The 27,129-nt window shown below is 43.7% G+C and overlaps 1 protein-coding gene across 1 annotated transcript in view; it reads left to right on the plus strand.

Annotated features, from left to right (window-relative positions):
* LOC141122459 (receptor-type tyrosine-protein phosphatase alpha-like) overlaps window positions 1–27,129 on the plus strand; it is a gene marked incomplete in the record, with an annotated part of 620,682 nt that overhangs the window by 44,525 nt on the left and 549,028 nt on the right. The window contains 2 exon segments of the mRNA XM_073611976.1: window positions 1,672–1,848; window positions 2,738–2,914. Coding sequence (XP_073468077.1) covers window positions 1,672–1,848; window positions 2,738–2,914 — 354 coding nt within the window.

The raw sequence follows: 27,129 nt of genomic DNA on the forward strand, positions 1-27,129 counted from the left end.
CATGGGCTGTATATGATATACTCCTGACCACTGCACTCTATACATGGACTGTATATGACATACTCCTGACCACTGCACTCTATACATGGGCTGTATATGACATACTCCTGACCACTACACTATACATGGGCTGTATATGACATACTCCTGACCACTGCACTCTATACATGGGCTGTATATGATATACTCCTGACCACTGCACTCTATACATGGACTGTATATGACATACTCCTGACCACTGCACTCTATACATGGGCTGTATATGATAAACTCCTGACCACTACACTATACATGGGCTGTATATGATATACTCCTGACCACTGCACTCTATACATGGGCTGTATATGATAAACTCCTGACCACTACACTATACATGGGCTGTATATGACATACTCCTGACCACTGCACTCTGTACATGGGCTGTATATGATATACTCCTGACAACTGCACTCTATACATGGGCTGTATATGATAAACTCCTGACCACTGCACTCTATACATGGGCTGTATATGATAAACTCCTGACCACTGCACTCTATACATGGGCTGTATATGATAAACTCCTGACCACTGCATTCTATACATGGGCTGTATATGACATAATCCTGACCACTGCACTCTATACATGGGCTGTATATGATATACTCCTGACCACTGCACTCTGTACATGGGCTGTATATGATATACTCCTGACAACTGCATTCTATACATGGGCTGTATATGACATAATCCTGACCACTGCACTCTATACATGGGCTGTATATGATATACTCCTGACCACTGCACTCTGTACATGGGCTGTATATGATATACTCCTGACCACTGCACTCTGTACATGGGCTGTATATGATAAACTCCTGACCACTGCACTCTATACATGGGCTGTATATGATAAACTCCTGACCACTGCACTCTATACATGGACTGTATATGATAAACTCCTGACCACTGCACTCTATACATGGGCTGTATATGACATACCCCTGAACACTGCACTCTATACATGGGCTGTATATGACATAATCCTGACCACTGCACTCTATACATGGACTGTATATGATAAACTCCTGACCACTGCACTCTATACATGGGCTGTATATGATAAACTCCTGACCACTGCACTCTATACATGGGCTGTATATGACATACCCCTGAACACTGCACTCTATACATGGGCTGTATATGATAAACTCCTGACCACTGCACTCTATACATAGGCTGTATATTAGGGTGACCACCTAATGTAATTACAAGGACTGTTCCCTATAGTACTGAGTACACAGTGAGTATGCTCAAGCTTTAGCCCCTCCCACTCTTAGCACAATTTTGCCACACCCATAATCTCTCACTGCGCACCCCATCTAACTATTTTTCGGGTGCCCCAGGCTGAACCCCCCAGGAGAAGATAATGATATGAGGTCCTGTGTATTGACCCACCTCCTCCATCCCCCACCCCCCACCTCCTCCATCCCCCACCCCCCACCTCCTCCATCCCCCACCCACCTACATAACCTTTTATGAAGCATCGGAGAGAACAAAGGGGAATACTATAGATTGGTTTTGGTAGAAGAACATGTCCAGGATAGATGAAAGGATCAACAGGAAATTGTCTTTTTTCACATTGTTCCCCAAATCTCTCCGATGTAATTCATTCTTCTAATCACTTTACAGATCGGTGTAAGAATCCGGAGGAGACAATACTGACAATGTATCCAAAGAAGATATTTTATAATATTGATGAAACAGTGACAGTAAAATGTCCAACTGGATATCAGCCAAATCCATCCTCTGTACGATGTGTGAAGAGCGGATCCTCCATTGGGTGGAATAATCCTCCACAATGTATCGGTGAGTAGTAAACTTCAATATACAAACCGCAGGAACCCAGAGCAACCAATCAGCAGTCACCTCTCTTTATTTATTGGTCCGACCATTCTAAATTGATGTAAAATAAAACCTGATTGGTGCATTGCTCTACACACATTACTGATGAGCCAAACTGCCCTGGATTTGGTTCAAGAAGAGTTCTAAATAGTTCAGATGCCGAATCCCATTGTGATCAATGGAAGTCTAATCTGTAAAATGAAAAATACTAGTTTTCTGAGCTAATAGGAAAGGGGATGTCAAAAAATAGCCTGGGGGGTGGGGGGGGGGGCACTGCCCTGGGGAACATGGGGAGATCAGGTTTTTATTCTCAGATATTGCATTATGTTTCTTTACCGATATTATATAAGATATTAATTTATGAACTTTTGAATTTTTCATTTTTTTCTTTTGATGTATAATTGGGGGCAGTATGTTAAATGTGTTTTTTAACACCTGGGGAACTTGTACCAATGCAAAAAAAATGTAAAAAAATTCCATTCAGCCCGGAGCAGTGATTTTGAAGTGCTTAGAGTGAAACATTATAAATATCCAATTACTTTAAATAACATGGGGGGGATGGGGGGTCCTATGAAGGGACATCTCTGTGATGTACAGAAAGTGCAGCAGAACTGACATTTACAAAGGGAAAGGAATTTAAAATTGGCGGCAAATGACATTTCATTGGCAGATTATTTGTTGACATCTTTCTGTCCTCCTTCAGTCCTTATTATCACAGGAAATAATGTTACATTTTTATATCACTGACTCTGATGGAGGTTCCTCTGTGTTGGTTTTATTGATCAGACCAATTCTATATATATCACATGTACACATTTATTATATACATATAAAGGTTTCATTTCTTCCACAGCACTATGTTCTCCTCCAACAATACTAAACATGGAGTATATCTCTGTATACAAGGAGTATTATAATAAAAATGAAGTGATAACAGTACAGTGTCAGTCTGGATATTATCCATCATCATCCACAATGAGATGTGAGAACCCCCGCTCCTCCCCGGAGTGGACTCCTCCCACTGTTACCTGTATAGGTGAGTACTATTTATCACTTTAATGTTAATTCAAGTCATTTTTAATTGATTTACCAAAGACAAAGAGGTTGTGCACTTTGCTAGGGAATTTTCACTTTGCCTAATGCCGCGTACACACGGTCGGACTTTTCGTCTACAAAAGGCTGACGGACGCCGACGGACTAAAGCTGGCTGACAATCCGATCGTGTGTGGGCTTCCCCGGACTTTCAGCGGACTTTTGCAGCCTCAAATCTGAGGGACTTTAGATTTGAAACATGCTTCAAATCTTTACGTCGTAACTACGCCGGACCCAGAAATCCGCTTGTCTGTGTGCTAGTCCGACGGACAAAAACCCACGCTAGGGCAGCTATTGGCTACTGGCTATCAACTTCCTTACTTTAGTCTGGTGTACGTCATCACGTACAAATCCGTCGGACTTTTGTGTGATTGTATGTAGGCAAGTCCGTTCGTAAGAAAGTCTGCCGCAAGTCCGCCGCAAGTCTGTCGGACAGGCTGTCGGACTTTTGTAGCCGAAAAGTCCGACCGTGTGTACGCGGCATAATGAATCGCTGGCTGCTATTATCCAATCAAGCAAAAATACTGCATTTTTCTTGCACGTGATTGGTTAGTCTTTGTAAACTGAATTTTCAACACATTCTCCAATCTAAGAGAAAATTCTCCTGCAAAGTGAACAACCCAATTTTCATTTAGTAAATCAACCCCACATTGTTTTGCATGGAAATTTGGCGTTTTATATTGTAGGCCTGTAATTTTTAGGAAAAACTCACTTGAACCTGAAAATACAGAGAGCTTGTAACAAAGAAAACTGAGAAAATAAGAAGAATTGCTCAGTCTATATCATCTTCAATGTGTTCACCCTTTCTCCTTGAAATAGCAGACCACATTCCCTCATCACTGTCTGGCAAAGCACATTGTCTCCTTATTGATGAGGATAAGGGCCTCTTCCCTACAACCCTGACTGGTGGTTGGGGGGGTCTGCAGATTTCCCCTCATCCCATGTACACACCTCTTCCTTCACACAGTACAGACCTCTCCCCCCATCAGTAGGAGGACAAAAGCAGTGAGGGGGGGGGGGGTCAATGGGAGTGTCATATGACATCAGAACCAAAGAGATGCTTAGGGTGGCTTCCTCTACCCTGTACAGCTGCTGTGCCTGAGATCTGAACCAGCCGGCAGCTTCAGTGCAGATGACAAATCCCTGAACTGCACTGCTGGGTGGCCGAGGACAACTTTTTTCCCAGGAACAGATCCTTCAAAACAGGAAATGGAGATGAATGGTAACCAAATACTTGGAGATTTAGGAAATATGAGTAAATCCAAAATCACATCAGTTACACCATGTTACTAGTGAAAACCTGAAATCTAAATCCAAGAGGAGAAAATTAATATATTGCAGCTTACCAGTCATTAGATGTGGTGGCTGCATTTGTTTTCTTTTTTCTGTGGATGCAGGACAGCGGATGCAGGTATGCTGTGGATGCAGGACAGCGGTACTGGAGCTACACAGGCTGGAAGCAGAAGACTGGAGCCGAGTCAGACAAGCCAGGTCATACACGGAGGATCAGTCTATCATAAACAGCAGGCAAAGAATGGACAGAGTTCAGGCCGGGTTTGGCAACAGGAAATCAGATAGACAGGCAGGAATTATCAGGGTCAAGGCAAGACAAAGGTCAGAACTGGAGATAGCAGCGTGGTCAGAAAGCCGAGTCAAATACTGGATCAGATACAGGCACAGGATTAGAGCACAGGGTAAAGCTGCAGATCAGACAGCAGCTGCACTAGTGCGGCTGCTGTCTTTAAATTGGCCATTTGGCGCCAGCATTAATGGCTAATGTACGCGTGTGCGCCTGTTAGCGCTAATGTTCCAGCGCATGCGCATATGCCTATGCCTGGTAAGACCGGCATCTGCAAATGCACATCTGCACATGCCATGTCCCTGACATGGCCGTTATAGTCTGCCTTTGTAGGGTTCATGGGGTTTTTACCCCTGTATTTACCTAATTTTTGTTTAGAATTTTTGCACAAGGAGTGCGCACATGTGGACCTCTAAACCAGGAAGTACACGGTGACGTACTGGTGCACCGCGGTACCCGGGACTGCTGTCCATCAGCAATAAATGTACTGCTGGCAGTCAGAAAGAGATTAATTTTAGTTGAACAGAGCATGGTATAGCAGTGAAATCACACCTCCAGCTCACACATTGGTCTTCCTAGTTACTTTCCACCTCCAGGACACACGAAACAGTATTTTCCCAGTAAGATCCTACACCCAGCACACATTGGTCTTTTCTCCTACTGTATGAGATCTTACCTCCAGTACACACAGATAGATCTTTCCTCAGTGACTGCTCACTGTGTACTGCAATTCACCGTAGAATAGTCCATGTGTTCCCAGTAGACATTTCTCATACAAAGCCTGGAGGTTCACCAGCACCCCCCTTCTCTACAGGAATGGTTCTCATGTCTTTCCAGTGGAGGGTTTTTTGGTTCCATTTTGCCCACCTCACCATAACCCATCAACTTGTACTATCTCATTTGTGTTCTAACCTTCCCCTGTAGAAGCCATTGTTTCTACACACAGCACAGGTGAGGACCAACAAGACTGTAACAGGTGTATTTAGTGTAGAATAAATGAGTCTATAATAGGCTGTATCTGTGTTATAGACTGATAGCTCTAGATGTACAAATGGGTAAAGGTGTGTAAATTAGCATGTCCCAGGTTGCCCAGTAAGGATCTCCAGTGTGTTTGTGGATCTGGGAGACAAATCCTGGCACAGAGAACCCTGAAAACAAATAACAAAGTCCAATAGAATAGATCAGTAGTGCTGAGACTGAAGACAACCCAATCCATGATCCTACACAGGGACCGGCTTACCTCTATGTCTGGTAATAATACATGTGGTCAGGACGGAGTCCTGGTACAAGAACATAAGAGTTACAGAGATGACATCAGTCTTGGAATAGTGTGAATGGTGACAATGATGAAACCTCATACAGCACCGACCAAATTGAAGTCTGTACACAGCTCAGTAAATACACAATTATCCAGCATGATGGTCCTCCCACCCGATCCGAATGTGCTCCTCACTTGCTGTTAGGCCGGCCAGCGGCCATCATTATAAGACGTGATCACCAGATTTATGTAAGATTTTTCCGTAAAATTATTTTCATATGAATCATCCCACCATCAACAGTATCAATATTGTATGATTGAAATATTGTTTGTTCACAAAATACGACAGTGAAAGGTGCCTTACTGCAATATAAAGGTGTGATAATAGACTTGAGGTCAGTGTGGATGGGCTTTTGTTTGTGTGAGAACCTGATCTTCTCCCCATACATGTCTATAGGAATGCACAAGCAGCTTGAAGAAGGTCAATTTCAGGTCAAAAGAAAGCATGCTGTGTATGGTCATCTACACAAAGCCTTGGGAAGCGCTCCATTGGATGAGGAGAGCGGGTGATCTCCCTGTGTGTCCTCACACTTCCCAACACTGACTGCACATTGTCCATACACAGATCTTCCTATCACACTGACACTTAGGCTCGGTTCACACTGTAGTGATGTCAGACATTGCATGTGATTCACACCGCACTGCTGTGCAGATCAATTGCGATGTCTGTGCGATCCAAATTCAGCCATACAGATTGAATGGCTGAATTTGCATTGCGTTTGGACCAAAATAGTACAGGACCCTTTACTTTGGTCCGCATTGGATTAGGATTGCATTGGGTGCTCACACCCATACGATCCGATTCCTGTCCGAATTCACAGTTCGCAGTGCAATCTGTGAACCGATCTGGGGGTGTCACTAACTTTGTGTTGACACCTTCAGCGGTTCACAGAGGGCAGTTTGATCCGCTGGAGATTCAGGTGAAATGTGGGAACCCGCACTGGATTCACAGGGTTTCCCGCATCCCACCAGTGTGAACCAAGCTGAATGTCCACTTAAAAAAGCAGAGGAATTATATGTTACCACTGTACTGCTCTTTGTTAAAAAAATAAATGCTCTGTACATATATGAAGTAGAGAGATGTGCTTTACAGATGTGCATTGCGCTCCGCTGGCTTCAGTAGCTCTTAAAATAAAGAGGATTGTAAAATGAAGCCGGGAGGAGAGTCCAGTCATGTGACTTTGGTAGGCTCTCCTCCAATCACAATTTTTTTTTTTTTTTTTTTGGGGTAAGTTTTATGAATGGGCTGCAAAATACAGACTGAGAAATATTGCTGAATATAATGGAGAGCGGAGATCTTCTCTTGATTATAAATCATCTCTGAGAGTTTCATGTCTCCATCTTGTCTTTGTCAGGAGTCACAATAAAGGATTGGAGAGTCACCTCATCCAGTATCAGCGGCCGGATCTCCTGTACTCCTCAATGTCCCCATACCTGGGAGTTTATTGTGCAATGCTGTATTGACACAGATAATCCTAGATCATGTAAAACTTCATCTGGTAAAAGTGTGACATTCACCGATCTCGAGCCGTCCACTGAGTATAAAATAGACACCACACTGTCTACATATTGGGGACAATACCTGGGAATTGTTGAGCGCATATATATCAGGACAAAGGACTTAGGTGAGAGAATGTTCTGTTCTTATACAAGTATTGTCTGTTCTGATATCAGTAAACACCGCACAGAATCCTCAGCCCGTCATTTATTATTTGTATTACAGGAAACTTGTACTGAGGGGAATACAGAGGCTGTCATTTCCTTCTAAAAATACTCATTTCCTGTCTGTCTCTGGAATTATTTTCTGAAATGACTGACCACCAGGAATAAGCATGCAGATAGGGTGTTCTGATCCGGGTTACATGCTCAGTCTGGGTCCACAGAAGCCAACCTGACAGCCAGGTGATGGGTATTTCATAGGGAGAGGTCAGGAATGGCAGCCTCCACATTTATCTAATGACAAGTTCCCTTTATCAATTAATCTGTGCTTCCCATCAACCAACAATCCCATTCACACCCTACATTATGCTGTATATTCAAACTATACAAAATTGGTATAAGAAATGTTGTCATGTCCTCCCATCCACCAATCAGAGCCAGCTGAAAATGACAGCCTGAGTCTGATTGGTGGCTGTGAGAAAATAAAGACTCTTCATAACAAAAGCAATAGGGAAAGATTACAGAAGGGAATACAACACATGGGAGATTGTATAATTAGAATATGATGGAGGTGTACTGGATAAAGCCACAGACACCAATTTCTCAGCAGCATGTGCAAAGTGATTGTCATCCCACCCATGTTCTTCACTAAAAGTATATCAATTCATTTCCAGCACTTGTTCCTTCAGTTTCCTACCTGTGACGGAACGCCTGGCACCGAACCTGGGTGCTTCCGCCAAACAGTTCCTCCTTCTCTCCAAACCCTTCCAGCAGACAGAGAGCTAATACCAGCCCTTTTACCCCAAGTATCGTACACAGACAAGATGTTGAGGTTAATCCAAAGGAACTACTGTTTATTGAACAGAAATACAGGTTTCAAAGTAAGGCACCCAAAACATCACACAATGGTTATTGTGGTTATGTTGATGGGGACAAGGGCCTAATGCCCACAACCCTTGCCCGGTGGTTGTGGGGGTCTGCGAGTGGGGGGCTTATCGGAAACTGGAAGCCCCCTTTAACAAAGGGACCCCCAGATCCCGGCCTACCCCCCATGTGAATTGGTAACTCCCATGGAGGTAGAGCTGTTGCGGCTTTTTTTTTTCTTTTTTTTCGTTTCTTAGAGCGGCAGTTTTTTTCAATGAGTTTTATCTATATTGCCGAGACCCAATAATACATTACAGCCGCAATCAGTTTTAAATGACTTTTTTCCTTTGGAAATGTCATTTTGCTGCGGTATTGTTCTAAACATGGGAAAAATGCGCCACTTTACAGGCATACTATAGTCACCCCCCATACACGATATTTAAAGGAATATTTCATTTTTATTGTTTCACTGTAAGCATTATTAAAATCACTGCTCCTGAAAAAACTTCACTTTTAAAACTTTTTTTTTCATTGATCCATGTCCCTTGGGGCAGGACCCGGGTCCCCAAACACTTTTTATGACAATAACTTGCATATAAGCCTTCAAAATGAGCACTTTTGAATTTTCATGTTCGTGTCCCATAGACTTTAACGGTGTTCGCATGTTCGACCAAATTTTTTGCCTGTTCGCATGTTCTGGTGCAAGTCGAACCGGGGGTGTCCGGCTCATCCTTACTCCTGCCTAGAATTTGTTAAAAACAGTTGGATAATCCCAGAGGTTTCATGGCTACTCCCGTTCCAAGGAAGGTATCGAGTAGCCATGAGACCTCTGGGATCATCCAACTGTTTTTAACAAATTCTGATCAGGAGATACACCTTACATTTATAAAATTAAGTTTGATATTTGAGATGTTAAATATATTCCTCTAGAGCAAAAAAAAACCCCTGAAGAAGACCGCGACTGTATGGGTCAAAACGCATCGGGGCACCATTACAACAGACATTATGACATGTGATGCTGTGTATAACCCTGTGTTTGCATATTGTGGAATGGTATTTTTATCCCCTAACCAGAGCTATTTTTTTTAATTGCAACATGCTTTTGACTTAATATTCTTCTAAATAAAGAATCCATTTTGAATTCCTTTTTATTTTGTTTACATTGCTGCTTAAAAATCCCTTGGGGGAACCTTGCCATATTGTTTATTTTCGGGGTGTGCAACCCCAATATCTCTCCTATATGTGTCTTCCCCATGCACAATAAAGTGTTTTTGGAAAAAGACAAAAAAAACATAAAAAAACAAAAACACAATCAGACAAATGACCTTCTCTGTATGATATCTCCATATTCCAGCTCTGTAGATGAGTACAGGGGGATTGGACGCTCTGACCTCTGTGTGTACGGACAGTTTACTCTGATTGGGATCTGTAACATTTATTATTTTCCATCCAGTTCCTGGCCAACTTGAAATAATGAAAGTTCCATCAATGGAAGATAACACAATTAGATGGAGTCTGTCTGAGAAATGGGGAAATATTACCGGATTCCAGGTAAGATAATCCTACATTTTGTATATTTTAGTCTCAATTCCATGAAATTTGGAAGAGAACAGCTGACGGACTTTAGCGGTACCAGAAGGACAATGAAAATCCAATGGATAAAATATTGTCTTTATTACAAAAGTTTAAATTGTTTAACCACTTCAGCCCCGGAAGGTTTTCCTGCTCAATTACCAGGCCATTTTTTGTGATTCGGCACTGCGTCGCTTTAACTGACAATTGCGTGCGACGTGCGATGCTGTACCCAAACAAAATTGACGTCCTTTTTTTCCCACAAATAGAGTTTTCTTTTGGTGGTATTTGATCACCTCTGCGGTTTTTATTTTTTGCGCTATAAACAAAAAAAGAGCGACAATTTTGAAAAAAACACATTTTGTACTTTTTGCTATAATAAATATCCCCAATTTTTTTTTAAAAAAAAAAGCTAATCTTTCCTCAGTTTAGGCCGATGTGTATTCTTCTACATATTCTTGGTAATAAAAATCGCAATAAGCATATATTAATTGTTTTGCGCAAAAGTTATAGCGTCTACAACCTATGGGAAAGATTTATGGCATTTTTAAGGCATTTATATTAATATTTTTTTTTTTATTAGTAATGGCGGCGATCTGCGATTTTTATCAGGACTGCGATATTATAGCGGACAGATTGGACACTTTTGACACATTTTTGGGACCATTAACAATTATACAGCGATCACTGCTATAAAAATGCACTGATTACTGTATAAATGTCACTGGCGGGGAAGGGGTTAACACTAGGGGGCGATCAAAGGGTTAAATGTGTTCCCTCATGTGAGTTCTAACTGTAGGGGGATGGGACTGACCTAGAGGAGATGACAGATCATTGTTCCTAGCGAGTAGGAACACACAATCTGCATCTCCTCTCCTCACAGAACAGGAATTTGTGTGTTTACACACACACGTCCGTGTTCTGGCTCTCATGTCCACGATCGTGTGTGGCCGGCGGTGGCGCATCGGTTCGCCCGCAGTGCAGCGGGCCTGCTATCCCTGTTTTAAGTGCCGATGTACTGCTACTACACCTCGCGGGATTGTACCGACCTGCCGCAGTATAATGGCGGTGGCTGGTCGGCAATCGGTTAACATAATTTTTATAAAAGAAAACCATTAGCTCAATACATATATAACATGTCAAATGATACTCTTATGTGACTCTATTACTGCTTTGTCAAGAAGTCGACGCGTTTCACAATTATAGCTTCCTCAGGACCTTTATATCTTGACCACAGATAGAGATGGCCTATCCAAAGAGAAAAGCATAGCTGTTAATCATACTGTATCAAAACATCAGCATAATACACATATCAACCTGATTTTGGAGTTCCCATATAAAATTATAAAAAAAAGGGGGGGCCTTCATGGTTTCTTGCTCTGGGGCCCTGAAGGTTTTAGTTACACCTCTGTATTGGGCCACGTTAGGCAGGAATTAGGAGAGAGGCAGGACTTCCATGATAGGAAGATTCATGCCCCTCCTTTCCCACATGACTATTGGAACTGTGTCTGTGACTCACAGAGGGCTGTGACACACATGATCTCTAATCAGTCCATTAAGGGCGCACAGGCACCGCCCCCTCTCCCCAGCCACCCCCTCTATGTAGATGGATAGATTCATGCTTTGCATGAATCTATCCATGGCCGCCATCCCCTATTCAGGCGTCCGGACCCTTTTCAGGCACCGGGCACCTGAATTACAGCAGTGGGGGTGTTTTGAAGCACCTGATTAGAGCCATGGGCTCTAATAGGCGTCAAAAAAGGTGAATTTGGAGCACAAAGCATTGCACTCGCAATCCACCCAGGTGTGTTAGAAAAGCGATATAATATATTTGCTTTTCTAACACTGAACCACCTCTCCACCAATCAGGTAGCGAGGGTCTGATAGCCGTCACCTGATTGGCCTTAAAGGACCGTCGCCTATAAGGAGGAGGGGAAGAGATGCATGAAGGACACAGGACCCGCTGGCTGACTCGCTGCAAGGTCCTGCAGCTCGCCGCCGTCACCCGCTGCCTGACCTGCCACTGAAATAGGGTAAGATGGCGAGCGGGTGGGGGGTCACAGTGGCGGCATTTGAAGGGGCACAGTGGCCTCATTTGATGGGCACATTGGCTGCAATTGATGGGCACAGTGGCTGCATTTGATAGCAGGTAAGTCTAAATGTCCCCATAAAGGTAAAAATAAATAACAATAGCTGAACAAAGTCCTCTTCATCAGAAGGCAGTGGTGACACTCTGTTTAGTGGGATCATTAATGAAAGGACACTCAGAAGGGAGATGTAAACACCATCACCAACACCCAAACAAACTGACCCTTACCATCAGTGTATGGGTTATACACGTGTGTAGAAAACAGATAGCGAGAGGCAATCTTCCTGGGATAGACCAACGATCCTCCAGTAGAGTAACATAAACATATTCCTTTCCCTCTAAACTAAATGAAATGCTTTAGGTCTCCTCCTTGTGACAGGATTAAGAGCCAGGTATAGTCCAGTGGGTGTATGCGCCTCAAGAATCGTGGTATGTAGGGAGTAAAGAGAAAACGCTCATTGCGCAAATTCCATCAAAAAGGATCATTTATTGTATAAAAAGTAAAAGCCACTCACATTTCGTAAGAAGGTACAGAGCAGTATGAAGCGTCCAGCGCTTCTAACCACAAAGATGGCCGCCGTGTCACCGTCCAACCGCGTCCTGCGTCACCAGTCTCTTGTCGCCCAACGTTTTGTCATCAACATGTACCATTCGAAAGCTGCATATCAGACTCAAAGAACATGTTGACAATATCAAAAGGGGATTCCCTAAGCATAGTCTATCCAAGCACTACGCTTTGAAACATGATTGTAATCCAAAGGGCACAGTGTTTTTGGGAATAGACAAGTTTTCTGGTCATTGGAGGGGAAGCAACATGACTAGAGTAGTCTCTCAGCTAGAGACTAAATGGATATATCAAGCCAAGACATATTATCCATATGAGATGAATGTGGAATGGGACATGAACGCCTTCATTAGCAATAGCTAGGCTTCCCTCCCTTGTTTATTTTTATATTTATTTTTATATTTATTTTTGTATCTTTCATTTTTCCCCTTATTTCTTTCATTTGTTGTATTTTTTAATGTTCAATTTTTCATTTTCATGGATATCATGTGGTGGGGTCGGTCGCTCCTCTTCACTACATGGTATCCATTGATATGAATTATGTATTCATTTTCCATATGTCAGTTTGCACTTCAGCCACAAGATGCCGCCACCTCCTATAACCACCGCTGCTCCATCTCTACATTTTGAATAATGATCACCCTTTTTAATTATTCGATATTATGATCTGTTTAGGAGATATTTTTAATCCTACATTTCAAGTCATTTGCTCTAAATTCAGTATTGTTATTAGATATACAAATCCCTTTGGAGATATATCGTTTCCAGGTCAGAAGTTCACACTTCCTGTTCTCTGATTTCCGCCTGTCTAATTTTCCTGCTCCTATAAATACACGTCCGTTTGCGTCATAACCACGCCCCTGACGACGCATGTTGAAGACGAAACGTTGGGCGTCAAGAGACTGGTGACGCAGGATGCGGTTGGATGGTGACACGGCGGCCATCTTTGTGGTTAGAAGCGCTGGACGCTTCAGACTGCTCTGTACCTTCTTACAAAATGTGAGTGGTTTTTACTTTTTATACAATAAATTATCCTTTTTGATGGAATTTGCGCAATGAGCATTTGATGGCACAGTGGCTGAATTTGATGGCACAGTGGCGGCAATTGATGGGCACAGTGGCTGCATTTGATGGGGCACAGTGGCGGAATTTGATGGAGCACAGTGGTGGCATTTGATGGGGCACAGTGGCAGAATTTGATGGAGCACAGTGGTGGCATTTGATGGGGCACAGTGGCCAAAAATTTAAATAAGAAAATTAAAAAATTTAAATACGAAATTTAAAGGAATATTTCACTTTTATTGTTTGACTTATTAAAGCAATTATTAAAATCACTTCTCCCGAAAAAAACGTCCGTTTTTAAACCTTTTTTTGCATTGATCCATGTCCCCTGGGGCAGGACCCAGGTCCCCAAACACTTTTTATGACAATAACTTTCATATAAGCCTTTAAAATTAGCACTTTTGATTTCTCCCATAGACTTTTAAAGGGTGTTCCGCGGCTTTCGAATTTGCCGCAAACACCCCAAATTGTTCGCTATTTGGCAAACGGGCGAACAGCCAATGTTCGAGTCGAACTCATGTTCGAACTGAACATAAAGCCCATCCCTATTTATCATTCATCCCCTAGTACAGTTTTTTCTTATATACATGAAGGCCTCTCTGTATGTGTACATGTATATGCTTTCGAGTACTACCATCAGTATGTGCTCTTCTATCTATGATGTTTTCTGATGTAGTGTGCTTCAATGCGTAAAGACTATTTGCAACAGTAAAGGAGGACTATTCCCCCGAGCCTATACCATCCATCCAGTCCACTACTTCTAAACAGACCAGACTCAGTTCCATAAGGCTCTGAGGAAGAGGAAAAATCCTTGAAACACATCAGCCGATTATTCCATCTCACCATCCCATTAGATAAGGAGTTTTGTTTTATGACCTCTTATAGGGCGTACACACGGTCGGACTTTGTTCGGACATTCCGACAACAAAATCCTAGGATTTTTTCCGACGGATGTTGGCTCAAACTTGTCTTGCATACACACGGTCACACAAAGTTGTCAGAAAATCCGATCGTTCTGAACGTGGTGACGTAAAACATGTACGTCGGGACTATAAACGGGGCAGTGGCCAATAGCTTTCATCTCTTTATTTATTCTGAGCATGCGTGGCACTTTGTCCATCGGATTTGTGTACACACGATCGGAATTTCCGACAACGGATTTTGTTGTCGGAAAATTTTATATCCTGCTCTCAAACTTTGTGTGTCGGAAATTCCGATGGAAAATGTGTGATGGAGCCCACACACGGTCGGAATTTCCGACAACAAGGTCCTATCACACATTTTCCGTCGGAAAATCCGACCGTGTGTACGGGGCATTAGAGGAATTTTGTTATGTTATGCAAGATACCAGATGTGAGTACTCCGCCTACTTCTGTTTTGTAATGAAACACTAGAGGCCCCCGAAGAGGAGCATTGGCTGGAAATGGGTTTGGAGGTGTTATTCACGTGACGTCACGCGATTGCTGGCCGCGGCACAGCTCCTGACCTCTTCCTCCAACTCACTCTTGCTTGTAGACCCAGCTGAATCAGTGTGTGAATATCTGACCACTCTCAGATGGTCTATTACAGGCAGGAACCTGAGGCATTTTGTAGTGTAGTAGAAAATACAGTGAAACAGCCTGCAGATTTCCTCCTGTAGCTACTGTTCCCAGTACCACCTCTTCAGGCACTGCCAACTCACCTGGCTGCAGCTGCCCCTTTCAATAGCCCACCAGGCTAGCTTCTTCCCCACAGTCCTCCACACTGACACTCACCAGCCCACCCGCCTACCCTCTTAGGAGTTCTCCCAGTAGTGCTGACTTGCTACTGCTGTCCTCTCTCCTTGCTCCCATGCCTCCAGGAAGGGCTTCTTCCATGCGTTATGGCAATATCCTTCCAGCACCCGAGCCCCAGCCCAGGATCACCCCCCCAGACTAGGGGGCACCTTTGAGGACCACCAACAGCCTCCTCAGCACTCCATCTTCCACCCGACTGCCCCTGCTGGCATGACTAATGACTATTTAGGAGGTGTCCTGCCCCATGCTAGCCATTTACTGAGAATTGGCTTTGTTCCTCATAAATATTCTAAACAGCTCCTCCTAACAGTGGGAGGCACCTGAGAGGCTGTTAGGATGAGTCATGCAGCCCTGAGTCACTGAACCCTGACCCAGTTTTACAGCTCAGGTTTATCTCTGAGCTGAACTAAATTTTCTTACACTAACCAACCTAGCACACACTAAAGGGTGCTACACACCACTGCTAATTTAACTCCTGGCAACCTGTGGAGGAAGCCTGGTTGAGAAGGACTGCTTAGGCGGTAACCCATGATGTTTTACAAACCCAGTGTCAAAGACGCACCCTGTATTAAATATAACCAACATCTAAAAAATATTTAAATGTAAAAATTGGCCCTAAACATTTATAGGTTTCATTTCAGCTGACTAAAGAATGAAATTTCTTATTTATTCTGTTTCCTCTATGAACATAAAATAAGTCACATAAGATATAACCCATGAAATGATTCCTTCTAGATGAATATCTCAGCCTGGAGGGATTACAATGTGTCCTTTGCTGTGGATGAATCTCTCCAGTTCCCACCCAATGTGACAGAATATAAAATCCCCTTCCAGTATGGGACCAACTACACCATCACCCTCCGAGGATTCACATCAGCCGGAGCCGGGGAGGTCACAACCCAGAACATTGAAAATGATATTGGAGGTGAGTACATTGGCAGACATGGGAAATGGAAGCTATTAGGTAGAAACATTATTATTTACAGTATATATATGAAGCAGCGGGATGTTTGATCTCCTGTCACAATTCAAGGTTCACCTCTGACACCAATCTGCTGCAGAGACTGGATGATCAGCTATAGGGTATAGGCGCCATGGACAGTCACATTTATTGAGGAGATCTTTTTTTTTTATGGATGATTCTGACCATAGACAGTGCTGTTTATAAATGTTTTCGCCTTTAAAGAGTTAGCCGTCCCCTGCACCCAGTCAATATCTGGATTTTTTAAGTCCCCCATTATGATGATGTTGCCCTGCCTCGTTGCCATTTCAAACTGTGATAGGAGGCCCAACTCCTCCTCATCCTGCAGAATAGGGGACCTCATACCCCCACTATTAATTTCTCGCTTGACTCTTCCCTTAGAAGCACCACCCACAAGGACTCCACCTCCCCCCTTTTTGCTATCTGTAATGCCTTCCCTTGTACTCACTAACAAATCGTTTTGGATATACAGGCAAACCTGTTCTCTTCTACTCTCCCTGTCCCTTCAGTACAAGGAATACCCCTGGATATATGCTGACCAATCATGTGAGCTGTCAAACTAAGTTTCTGATATACCTACAAAGTCGAAATCTTTCTTGTGTAACAGCAGTTCCAACTCCTCCATTTTGTTGGCTAGGCTCCTGACATTTGTGAACATGCCTCTCACATTTGTACGAGTGCAAATTATCTCCTTATTAGTTTTCTTGAGGCTGTGATTATGTATTGCCAATCCACTTTCCCAGGATTTACAGTGGGTATTATATTATCACTAGTGCCACCATTATTACCCTCTGAACCCTTCCCCCGCCGCCTAGTTTAAAAGCTTCTCCAACTTTTTGCCCATTTTCTCCCCAAACAGAGTGGCAACCTCCCCATTTAGGTGCAGTCCGGCCCTCCTATAGAGCCAGTAACCTACTGAGAAGTCAGCCCTGTTCTCCAGGAACCCCAAACCCTCCTTCCTACACCAATTTCCCAGCCACTTGTTATCTTCCCTGAGTTCCTGCTGCCTCTCTGCTGTGGCTCGAGGCACAGGTAGTATCTCTGAGAATACCACCGTGGAGGTCCTTCTTTTCAATGTAGCTCCTAAGTCCCTGAAATAATTTTTTAGGACACTCTATCTTCCTCTAACTTTGTCATTGGTACCAACGTGTACCATGACAGCTGGGTCCCCCCCAGCCCCACCCAATAATCTGTCCATGTGATCCGGGATGTGCCAAACCCGAGCGCCCGTAGACAACATACCGTTCGGCAATCACAGTCTTTGTGACAGATTGCCCTGTCTGTTCTCCTGACAACTGAGTCCCCTACCACCAGAATCTGCCTTGCCTTCATTATTGAACAGCTACATTGATCTCGGTCAATCCAAAATGTTAATAAACCTCAAACCTGAATATTTAAGAAAGTAAAAGTAACGTTTTGGCGTTTTTAGGAGAATATGTATAATTATTATACACAATTATTGGGCAACTAATAGTGTGCGGGATTATTAGGCAACTAAATGAAAAATGAAAATTTTCCCATCTCACTTATTTATTATTTTAATCTGTTAAAGTGAGAATAATAAACAAACAATTTAAAATTTACAAATAAACATTTCTGACATTTCACAAAATATAAAATCAGTGACCAATATAGCCCCCCTTCTTTTCAATAACAGTTATAAGCCTTCCATTCATGGAGTCTGTAAGTTTCTTGATTTGTTGACCATTAACTTTTTGTGCAGCAGCAACCACAGCCTCCCAGACACTTTTCAGAGAGGTGTACTGTTTTCCTTTACTGTAAGGGCCCACAAGTTGTTAATAGGGTTTAGGTCAGGTGAGGAAGGGGGCATGTCATTATTCTTTCATCTTTAAGGCCTTTACTGGCTAGCCATGCAGTGGAGTACTTTGATGCATGCGATGGAGCATTGTCTTACATAAATATCATGGTCTTCTTGAAAGATGTAGACTTTTTCCTGTACCACTGCTTGAAGAAATTGTCTTCCATAAACCGGCAGTAGGTTTGGGAGTTGATTTTGAGTCCATCCTCAACCCAAAAAGGTCCAACTAGCTCATCTTTAATAAAACCAGCCCATACCAGTAGCCCACCTCCACTTTGCTGGCGTCTGAGTGAAAGTGGAGCTCTGTGCCTGTTACTGATCCAGCCATAGGCCCATTCATCTAGTCCATCAAGAGTCACTCTCATCTCATCAGTCCACAAAACTTTTGAAAAATCTGTCTTCAGATATTTCTTGGCCCAGTTTTGATGTTTCAACTTCTGTGTCTTGTTCAGGGGTGGTCGGGTTTCAGCCTCCCTTACCTTGGCCATGTCTCTAAGCACCGAACAACTTGTACTTATGGACGCTCCAGGTAGGTTGCAGTCCTGGAATATGACAGCACTGGAGGATAAAGGGTTCCTGGTAGCTTAATGTTTGATTCTTTTCAAATCTTTTGGAGTTAATTTGCATATTTTTTTCTCAACACATTTCTTGCGACCCTGTTGACTACTTGAAAGAAAATGTTTGATGGTTCTGCGATCACACCCCAATATCTTAGCAAGAGTGCTGCATCCCTCTGAAAGACTTTTCAGTCAGTTAAATCTATTTTTTGGCCCATTTTGCCCGAGGAAAAGAAGTTGCCAAATATCTATGCACACCTCTATATAAGGTGTTCATCTCCTTAACCACTTGCCACTCGCCCACCGTCAAATGCCGGAGAAGCAGTGCGGCTCTCATTCTGGGTGGACATCATATGACTGCGCACCAGTTCTGCTGCTCTCACGCGCCCGCGGGGGCGTTCAGCACAACATTCGTGGCCGCACCACGTCGCTAGGACACAGCACAACCCTGATCTCTGTGAAGAGCCGCTGATGCGCCTCTTTAACCATGTGATTGGCTGTCTTGAAGTTGAAGTGCTAAAGTAGGTGTAAAACCAGGGAAAGGCACCAAGGCTGTGGCGGACATTTTCCAAGGTACATTTCAAATGAAAACCTTTAAAAAACACTCTGTCCCCACTCTGGTCTAGTTCTACAAGCACAAATTATGCAAACATGGATCCCTCTTTAGAGCAGGGTCCCCATAGATCCCTCTTTAGAGCAGGGTCCCCATAGATCCCCCTTTAGAGCAGGGTCCATGTAGATTCCCCTTTAGAGAAGGGTCCCCATAGATCCCTCTTTAGAGCAGGGTACCCATAGATCCCCCTTTAGAGAAGGCCAGGGTCCCCATAGACCCCCTTACATTATGATCTGATTCCTCCACTGGAGCTATAGAAATAGGACACATACACGACTTATGAGGAACCTGGGGGCCTGGGCACTGAGACTGGGCACATGCAGGTTTGGAGGAGGAAGTTCCAGTCTCTTCCTCTGAAGGTCAGGGCCTGGGGCGGGGCAAGCACCTGATTGGTTGATAGGATGCCGCGGTCCTACCAACCAGCGAGCAGTGGCGGGGGAGGTGGATCAGTGGATGCTGTGACTGTCAGACAGCATATTCATCTGTCCTACTTCTCTGACCAACTCCCCGATGCCAAACGCAAAATAGGCAGAACGGCAGCCAAGAACCCTGCAGGGACCGCTCACGGACACCAGTGTCCATGTACAGACACCTTGCCGATCCCTGTGTGAATCTATGCAGATGGTGGCTTTGGCTCTGAAGGTGGGCTGGGAGAAAGTATTTATTCTTGGAGCATACAGAACTCTGGGTCTTGTCCAGACTGAGAGGAGCAGTCTACCACAGATCAGTCTGGTATCACTGGAGGATATCTCTTATGCCGCGTACACACGGTCGGACTTTTCGTCTACAAAAGTCCAACGGACGCTGACGGACTAAAGCTGGCTGGTAATCCGATTGTGTGTGGGCTTCTCAGGACTTTCAACTGACTTTTTTAGCCTCAAATCCGACGGACTTTAGATTTGAAACATGCTTCAAATCTTTACGTCGTAACTACGACGGACCCCGAAGTCCGCTCGTCTGTATGCTAGTCCGACGGACAAAAAAACGACGCATGCTCATAACCAAAAACTAAACGGAAGCACTCGGTCTAGTAAAACTAGTGTTCGTATTGTAGGTAGCACATTCCTCACGCTGCAAAATCTGTGATCGTTGAATGCAGCGCATTTAATGTCTTCTTTACGAATGCTATAAAGAACGAAGATGTTTTGCTGTTCATATTCAAACAGAGTTCTCCCAAACTGATTTCTGGATTCTTTTTCTCTTTGATCTCATGAATGACATGGTATGCTTTTTCAAAACAATGTTTCCATACTAATAATACTTTTTAAACTTTTTTTTTTTTTGGTGGAGTCATCTTTTCTTGTATTTTTTATCCAGATATTTATTTTATGATTGTTGTGGAACTTTTTTTCTGTTTATCTATAAATTTTTTGGTAAAGTTACCACAGGGAACCCATTTTTATATATATTTTTTAAATTTTTTTTAATGTTTGTAAAGTTACCACAAAGAACCCTTTATAATTTTTGTTTTTATAGTGATTTGTTATTTTTTTTATATAAAGTTAACCCAAAGAACCGTTTTTGGTTATGTATCTTTTTTTTTTTAAATACTTACCACTCGAACATTATTAACATTATTTTAATCTATTTTTGTTGTGTTTTTGCAAAATCAATGAGATTGTTGTCCCTTGTTAATTTAAAACATTGTGTCTAAAATCTATGATTTAAAATAAAAAACCTAAACTCAAAAAAGATCCATTTATTTATGGTCTAAATAAAATAAAGAGGAAGTCAACGCTGGAAAAAGTATGTGTACAAGAAAATGGGGATCTTGAGGAGTCCATATAAGAGGGAGCACAATCTGGTCCAAGAATCCCAGAGATCAACAGCACCAGCAGATGATATAGATGTCCCCAGACTGTGGTACTACAACAGCCTGCGTCTTCTGTCAGACCAGACTGAACCCAAGTCATCACTTTCTTCTCTTCCCTGCAGCCTTTCCTCCACACTGCCCTGCAGCCTTCCCTGCAGCCTTCCCTGTAGCCTTCTTTTGAGGCTGTGGCTCTGGTGTTTCAGTTGTGGCAGGAGGAGGAGGAGGAGGAGGAGGAGGAGGAGGAGGGGGGGCTGCCTCATGCAGGTATCCTGCCTGCTGATATAGGGGGTCAGCAAAGCCAACAAACGGTCAAAAACGGGGTCCGTCATCCGGAGAAAGTTCCTGAAATCCTCAGGATTATTCTCACGGATCTCACGGAGCAATGGCATGTGACAGAACTGGTCACGCTGGAGCAACCAATTCTTGGTCCATGAACTCCTCCTCGCCCTGTTCATGGACTGGTCTTGGTCTGAAGAATAAACTACAGCACCAAACACATACAATGCACGAGCTCGACGACGAGTACGTACAGGTAACATGGTTTCAAAACGGTCGGCTGGTCAGAACGCACTAAACAGAACGCACTGAAGAACAGCAAGGCCTGTGAAGAGCGACCTGAAAATCAGGAACGAGCGGACAATAAAACAAAGATTTCTCAATGCCAACTGACCAAACGCACTGAAAAGCAGATACAAACCTCACAAGCACAGACTGAACAACAGTTAAAACGAACTGAAAAATACGAGTCTCACAAGCGCGAATCGTCTCTCACCAAACTTCTACTAACACGAGATAAACACGAGATTAGCAGAAGGAGCCCAAAGGGTGTCGTACGGGCTATTGAACTTCCGTTTTATAGTCTCGCCGGACTTGGTGTACGTCACCGCGTACTAGGCTGTCGAACTTTTGTGTGGTCGTGTGTAGGCAAGTCCGTTCGTTAGAAAGTCTGCCGCAAGTCCGCCGAAAGTCTGTCGGACAGGCTGTCGGACTTTTGTAGCTGAAAAGTCCGACCGTGTGTACGCCCCATTAGAAGATTGGAGGTGGCATCCATCTGTTATTGGGCCTTGTAAATACAGACATTGCTGGATCTTGGGTACCTTGTGCTCTAGCTACCCCTCTGGTGCCTAGTATGGTCAGCTGTGGGTCTATTTAAAGGGGACTCTGGCTGGTGGTCCTGAAGAGCTCTGTCCAGATATTGTCCACCAGGAATAGGGATTTTCCTTGACTCGTTCTGAGTCCTCAGTGTACACAGTTCATATTCTTGGAGTATTCCACTATTACCCTCTTCCTTATTTAAGTTATTCAAAAATAAAAACACCCCCTATGCTCGCCCTTGAATAAGTGAGTGAAAGTGTTGTGTGCTCCTAGCTGTGGAAAATACTGTGTGCTTGACTGCTGGGCTGAAGTTGGGAGGACCCGGGCAAAAATACCATTGGATCCTTTAGGAGTAAGCGCTAAATAGAAAATACAGATACATCATACAGTACACACTATTATAGAGCAGAGTAAAAAAAAATACAATCCAGCAGTATAGAAAGCACTGCCTGTATACATTTACAATCCAGGTGGACACCATTGAAAATTAGATGATTTTGATCACCTGACATCACTAAAAAAATATTGGAGAGAAGTAATCCAATGGGTGGAGCTGTCTCCAGTTGAAGATGTTCAGATGTTCAGCAGCTGGATAGGAATATTGGAGAAGTGATAATCAAGTGATCCCAGCTGGGAAATGATTCCTCAAGAATCCATCAAACTCCATTTCCATTCAATGGAATGCAGGGACGCAAAGGAGGTCTCTCAGTTTACTCTTATTTAATTGTGTTTTTTTTTTTTTTTTTTAGATAATTTATATAATTCACAAAGTTTGATCCTCTTATAAACTCATTATACAGATGCTATTTTCATATTTCCATATCATGGTCAGACAATGTTACCTAAATACAGTATATTCCTGAATTTTTCTTTTCAGATCCTCCTCTTCACATGGAGAAGACAATAAGTGATGTCACTTTATGGCTCCACCCAGTTCTCAGTCTGAACGGGCCAATCAAGTAAGAAATTGCTTACAATTGCTTAATGTATTTCTGTAACTACAGAGTCAGAAGAGTCAAATAAGTCCAACCTGTAAAAGAAATTGATCTATGCTTGCCATTCTGATGTATTGAAATTGCTGCTTTGCTGCTCCTCGACTGCTGGAGGCATTCAATACAAAATACTGTAAGTACATAACCTCTTCTTGCGTCAGAGGATGTAATGACTAAGAGGTGAGGGTCACAAGACCACCATGTCCCCCACCCAAAACATTGCTACATTTGGAAGTACTGCTGATATAAAAGTAAGACGACTTTCTATATAGTTACCATTTTGTGGAAATAAAATGTGACTGGGGTATGCAAAGTTGCATCTATTCCCAAGTTAATCAGCAAATGTGTTCACTAGCTCTTGCTATCTTTGACCTTTTTTGATGTTCTGTAAAGCCTCTTGTGGAATTTGATGCTCAGAAGCTATCCCATACCTGGTTGGCACCCTTTACACCTATGGTTCAGACACCTCTGGTGTGTAGCACAGGAAACAAAAGGGCACAGTGTGGCATGGATGCCAGGGGTGCAGTCCACAAAAGCTTCCTCCTGGAGACAGGTTTGGCTGTAAGGGCTTTTGCAGACTAAAAGAGAAGTCCCTGGGAACAGGTAGACAAGAAGGCATCTGGCTTGGGTACTGGAACCCACATCAGGCTGAAACCAAGGTCTGAGCAGGCAGTGGTGGGTAGCCAATGAGGCAGAAAGCAGGCGGGGTAGCATGTTAAGTCATGTTTAGGAGGCAAGCCAAGGTCACACCAGAAGATCAGCAGAGATGCGCTATGATCAGGAACTAGTGAAGGTACAACCAGGAAGCAGCAGAGACAGGTTGTGGTCTGGATCTAGCTAAGGTTAAACTAGGAATTAGCAGAGACAGGTTGTGGTTAGGAATTAGCCAAGGTCAATTCAGGAATCAGTCAAAACACGCCATGGTCAGGAATTAGACAAGGTCAAATCAGGGAATCAGTAGAGAGACCAGTTGTGATCAGGAACTAGCTGAGGTCAAACCTCATGTCATGGTCAGGAACTAACCCAGATAGATAGCAGAGAGGCAGAAGAGTGGCAAGTCCACGGGCAGGCTGGGTCAACAATAGGGAAGCAGATTTCAGGAACAGGTTTAGGATTCAAGTTGAAGATAACAGCTGAGGACTATCCATCAACTTCCTAACTCAGCTCTGTTCCTTAAATAGGTCAAAATTGGAACAAGGAATGCATGCCAGTGTGTCTCTACGCACATACATCCACTCTGCATGACCTTGTAATTTAGCACACCTGGCTGCCTTGTTCTGCACATTGACACATGCACACACAGTTTCTTGATGTCATCTGTACAGGGACTTTCATTTTCACGTTACCAGCAAGTCAATCTGTTGAAGCAAATCCAGCATCCTGTGGGGAGTGGCCCAGGTGCTGACAGAATTGCACTCATTAACTACTTTGAGCCACTTAGGACCAGGAAACTGTGGGCCTTGTTCTGCTTGCCTGCCCTTTATCCCCCCCCCCTTCCCATATGCTTGCTGTAGAAAAAAACTTTGAAGGGTGGCCAGAAGGGTAAGAGTTTGTCAAGAATAGTACTCTGGGACATGTAGTCCCATAAGGGGATGTCCATGCAGTGTAAAGCAAGAGATAAACTACAGCTCCCAAAAACCCACAGTACAGTGGGGAGGGGTGGAGGGACTCAAACTATACAGCTGGGAAGGTTCAGGGCATTTTGCGCTGGGACGAAGGAAAGTGTGCATTTCCCTGGCAGTGCACCTAGCAGTTTGGGATCCTAGGCCAGAGGAGGGCCTGTGTCCTGAGCCATCACTACTCAAGGGCAGTGTGTCATTACACTATCCACCTTCTCACAGAGCCACAGCCAGATGGCAAGAGAGATAAAATGGCTATCCGGCTATCCTTCACCAACCACAATGCTGTCCGCCGTGATATAGGAAGAGACAGAGGAGGGGCCCGTTCTGATTCCACTACTAATGTTGTGTTGCAGGATTGGTGAGAGGGTTGTCAACCTGTTATCTACACAGTTTGGCAGGAACTGAGTTATCCTGGGACAGGTTGCCACACTCCATACAGATACACTTTGTCTCACTGCATACCACCTGCTGTAGGACCGCATGTTAGACTCTGATTCAAGATATCACTGCCTCTGTGAACTGCCTTTATAACTGACTTGCTTAGCTTTTACTCCTTTTTATCTACCTTATAACTGAACCAAAGACCAGATCAGCCTACGGCATGCCATGACTGAATGCAGGTTTTAAAGACACTCTTCAAGTGCAGCAATTCTTAAAATAGGGCCCCAACTGTAGCCAGCAGAAGAGACAACTCAAGGACTGCCTTTGGTTTATTTAATCTACCCCTATTTAATTTTCTGTTTGCTCATTTAGGGTCGCTAAGGCTGGAACAATGTCCTTCAGGCAGCCTTAGGCCTAGCATAGCCACTCTTGTGCACAAGGCTAGCGTATCTCTGGGAGTTTAGACCTATCTGTTCCTTTAACTGCTCCCTGCTGTACTCTAGGGGCAATGTTACTGTTTAAGCTGACCTGAGTGGCTGGTAAAACTTTAGGTCATGGGGTGTTGTTAGCTGCTTGACACTTTATGTGAACTCTGCTAGTAATCGCTACCAGTTAACGCTTTCTATGGATGCTCTATTGTTACATTGTTTGACCACTAAGAGGTATCAATATGCCAACTTTGCTTTCTTTTAGTGGTCTGGTGTCTATCCTTTAACATTGGGATTGTTGTGGAAAACTCAATTTGTGCACGCAGCCAGGTGTGTTAGAGAGGCCAGGGTTAAAAAAGAAAGGTTGAGGCCAACGTCAGGGGACCCATCTAAAACAGCAGCTCTAAAACTACTGAGTCATCTTCTAGAAAGGTCCTTCCTTCAGTTCTTCCTTTGGGGAGAGGAAGAGTCAGTCTTTCTTTCTGTTCTCTCTTAGGGAAGAGATGGTTCCAAAGAGAAAGCTGAGTGCCTAGTCTCAGCAAGGAAGCCGACAAACTCAGGACCCTTTCTCCTCCTCTTCTAGGGGCGCTCTGGGAAGCAGTGGTAGGGGCACCATGCTAAGGGTCTTGAATTGTTGTGGAGACTTCTTATACTGCAGAGATGGAGCCGGGCCTTGAGTGTACTGTCTCACTTTATAGTCTGAGTGCCTGGAGGCCATGCAGGCCTAAACCATGCTATGGTAGAATCAGAACTGGAACAGAGACACCTTCTATCTTGTAGCTGCATTGCTCTGGTGGAAACAGAGGCACCTGGATGCTCAGGCCTACCCAGTGACTGCTAGCTGATAGAGCTCCTTTTGATTCTGTTTGATATTCTATCTTCTCCTATCCTACACTGCTTCTACTAGAGTGTAATGCCGCGTACACACGGTCGGACTTTTCGTCTACAAAAGACCGACGGACGCCGACGGACTAAAGCTGACTGACAATCCGATCGTGTGTGGGCTTCCCCAGACCTTCAGCGGACTTTCAGCTGACTTTTCCAGCCTCAAATCTGATGGACTTTAGATTTGGAACATGCTTCAAATCTTTACGTCGTAACTACACCGGACCCAGAAATCCGCTCGTCTGTGTGCTAGTCCGACGGACAAAAACCCACGCTAGGGCAGCTATTGGCTACTGGCTATCAACTTCCTTATTTTAGTCCGGTGTACGTCATCACGTACGAATCCGTCGGACTTTTGTGTGATCGTGTGTAGGCAAGTCCGTTCGTTAGAAAGTCTGCTGCAAGTCCGCCAAAAGTCTGACAAAAGTCCGTCGAAAGTCTATCGGACAGGCTATCGGACTTTTGTAACCGAAAAGTCCGACC

Source organism: Aquarana catesbeiana, linkage group LG01, assembly GCF_042186555.1.
Source record: "Aquarana catesbeiana isolate 2022-GZ linkage group LG01, ASM4218655v1, whole genome shotgun sequence".
In the NCBI taxonomy this organism is placed as follows: domain Eukaryota; kingdom Metazoa; phylum Chordata; class Amphibia; order Anura; family Ranidae; genus Aquarana; species Aquarana catesbeiana.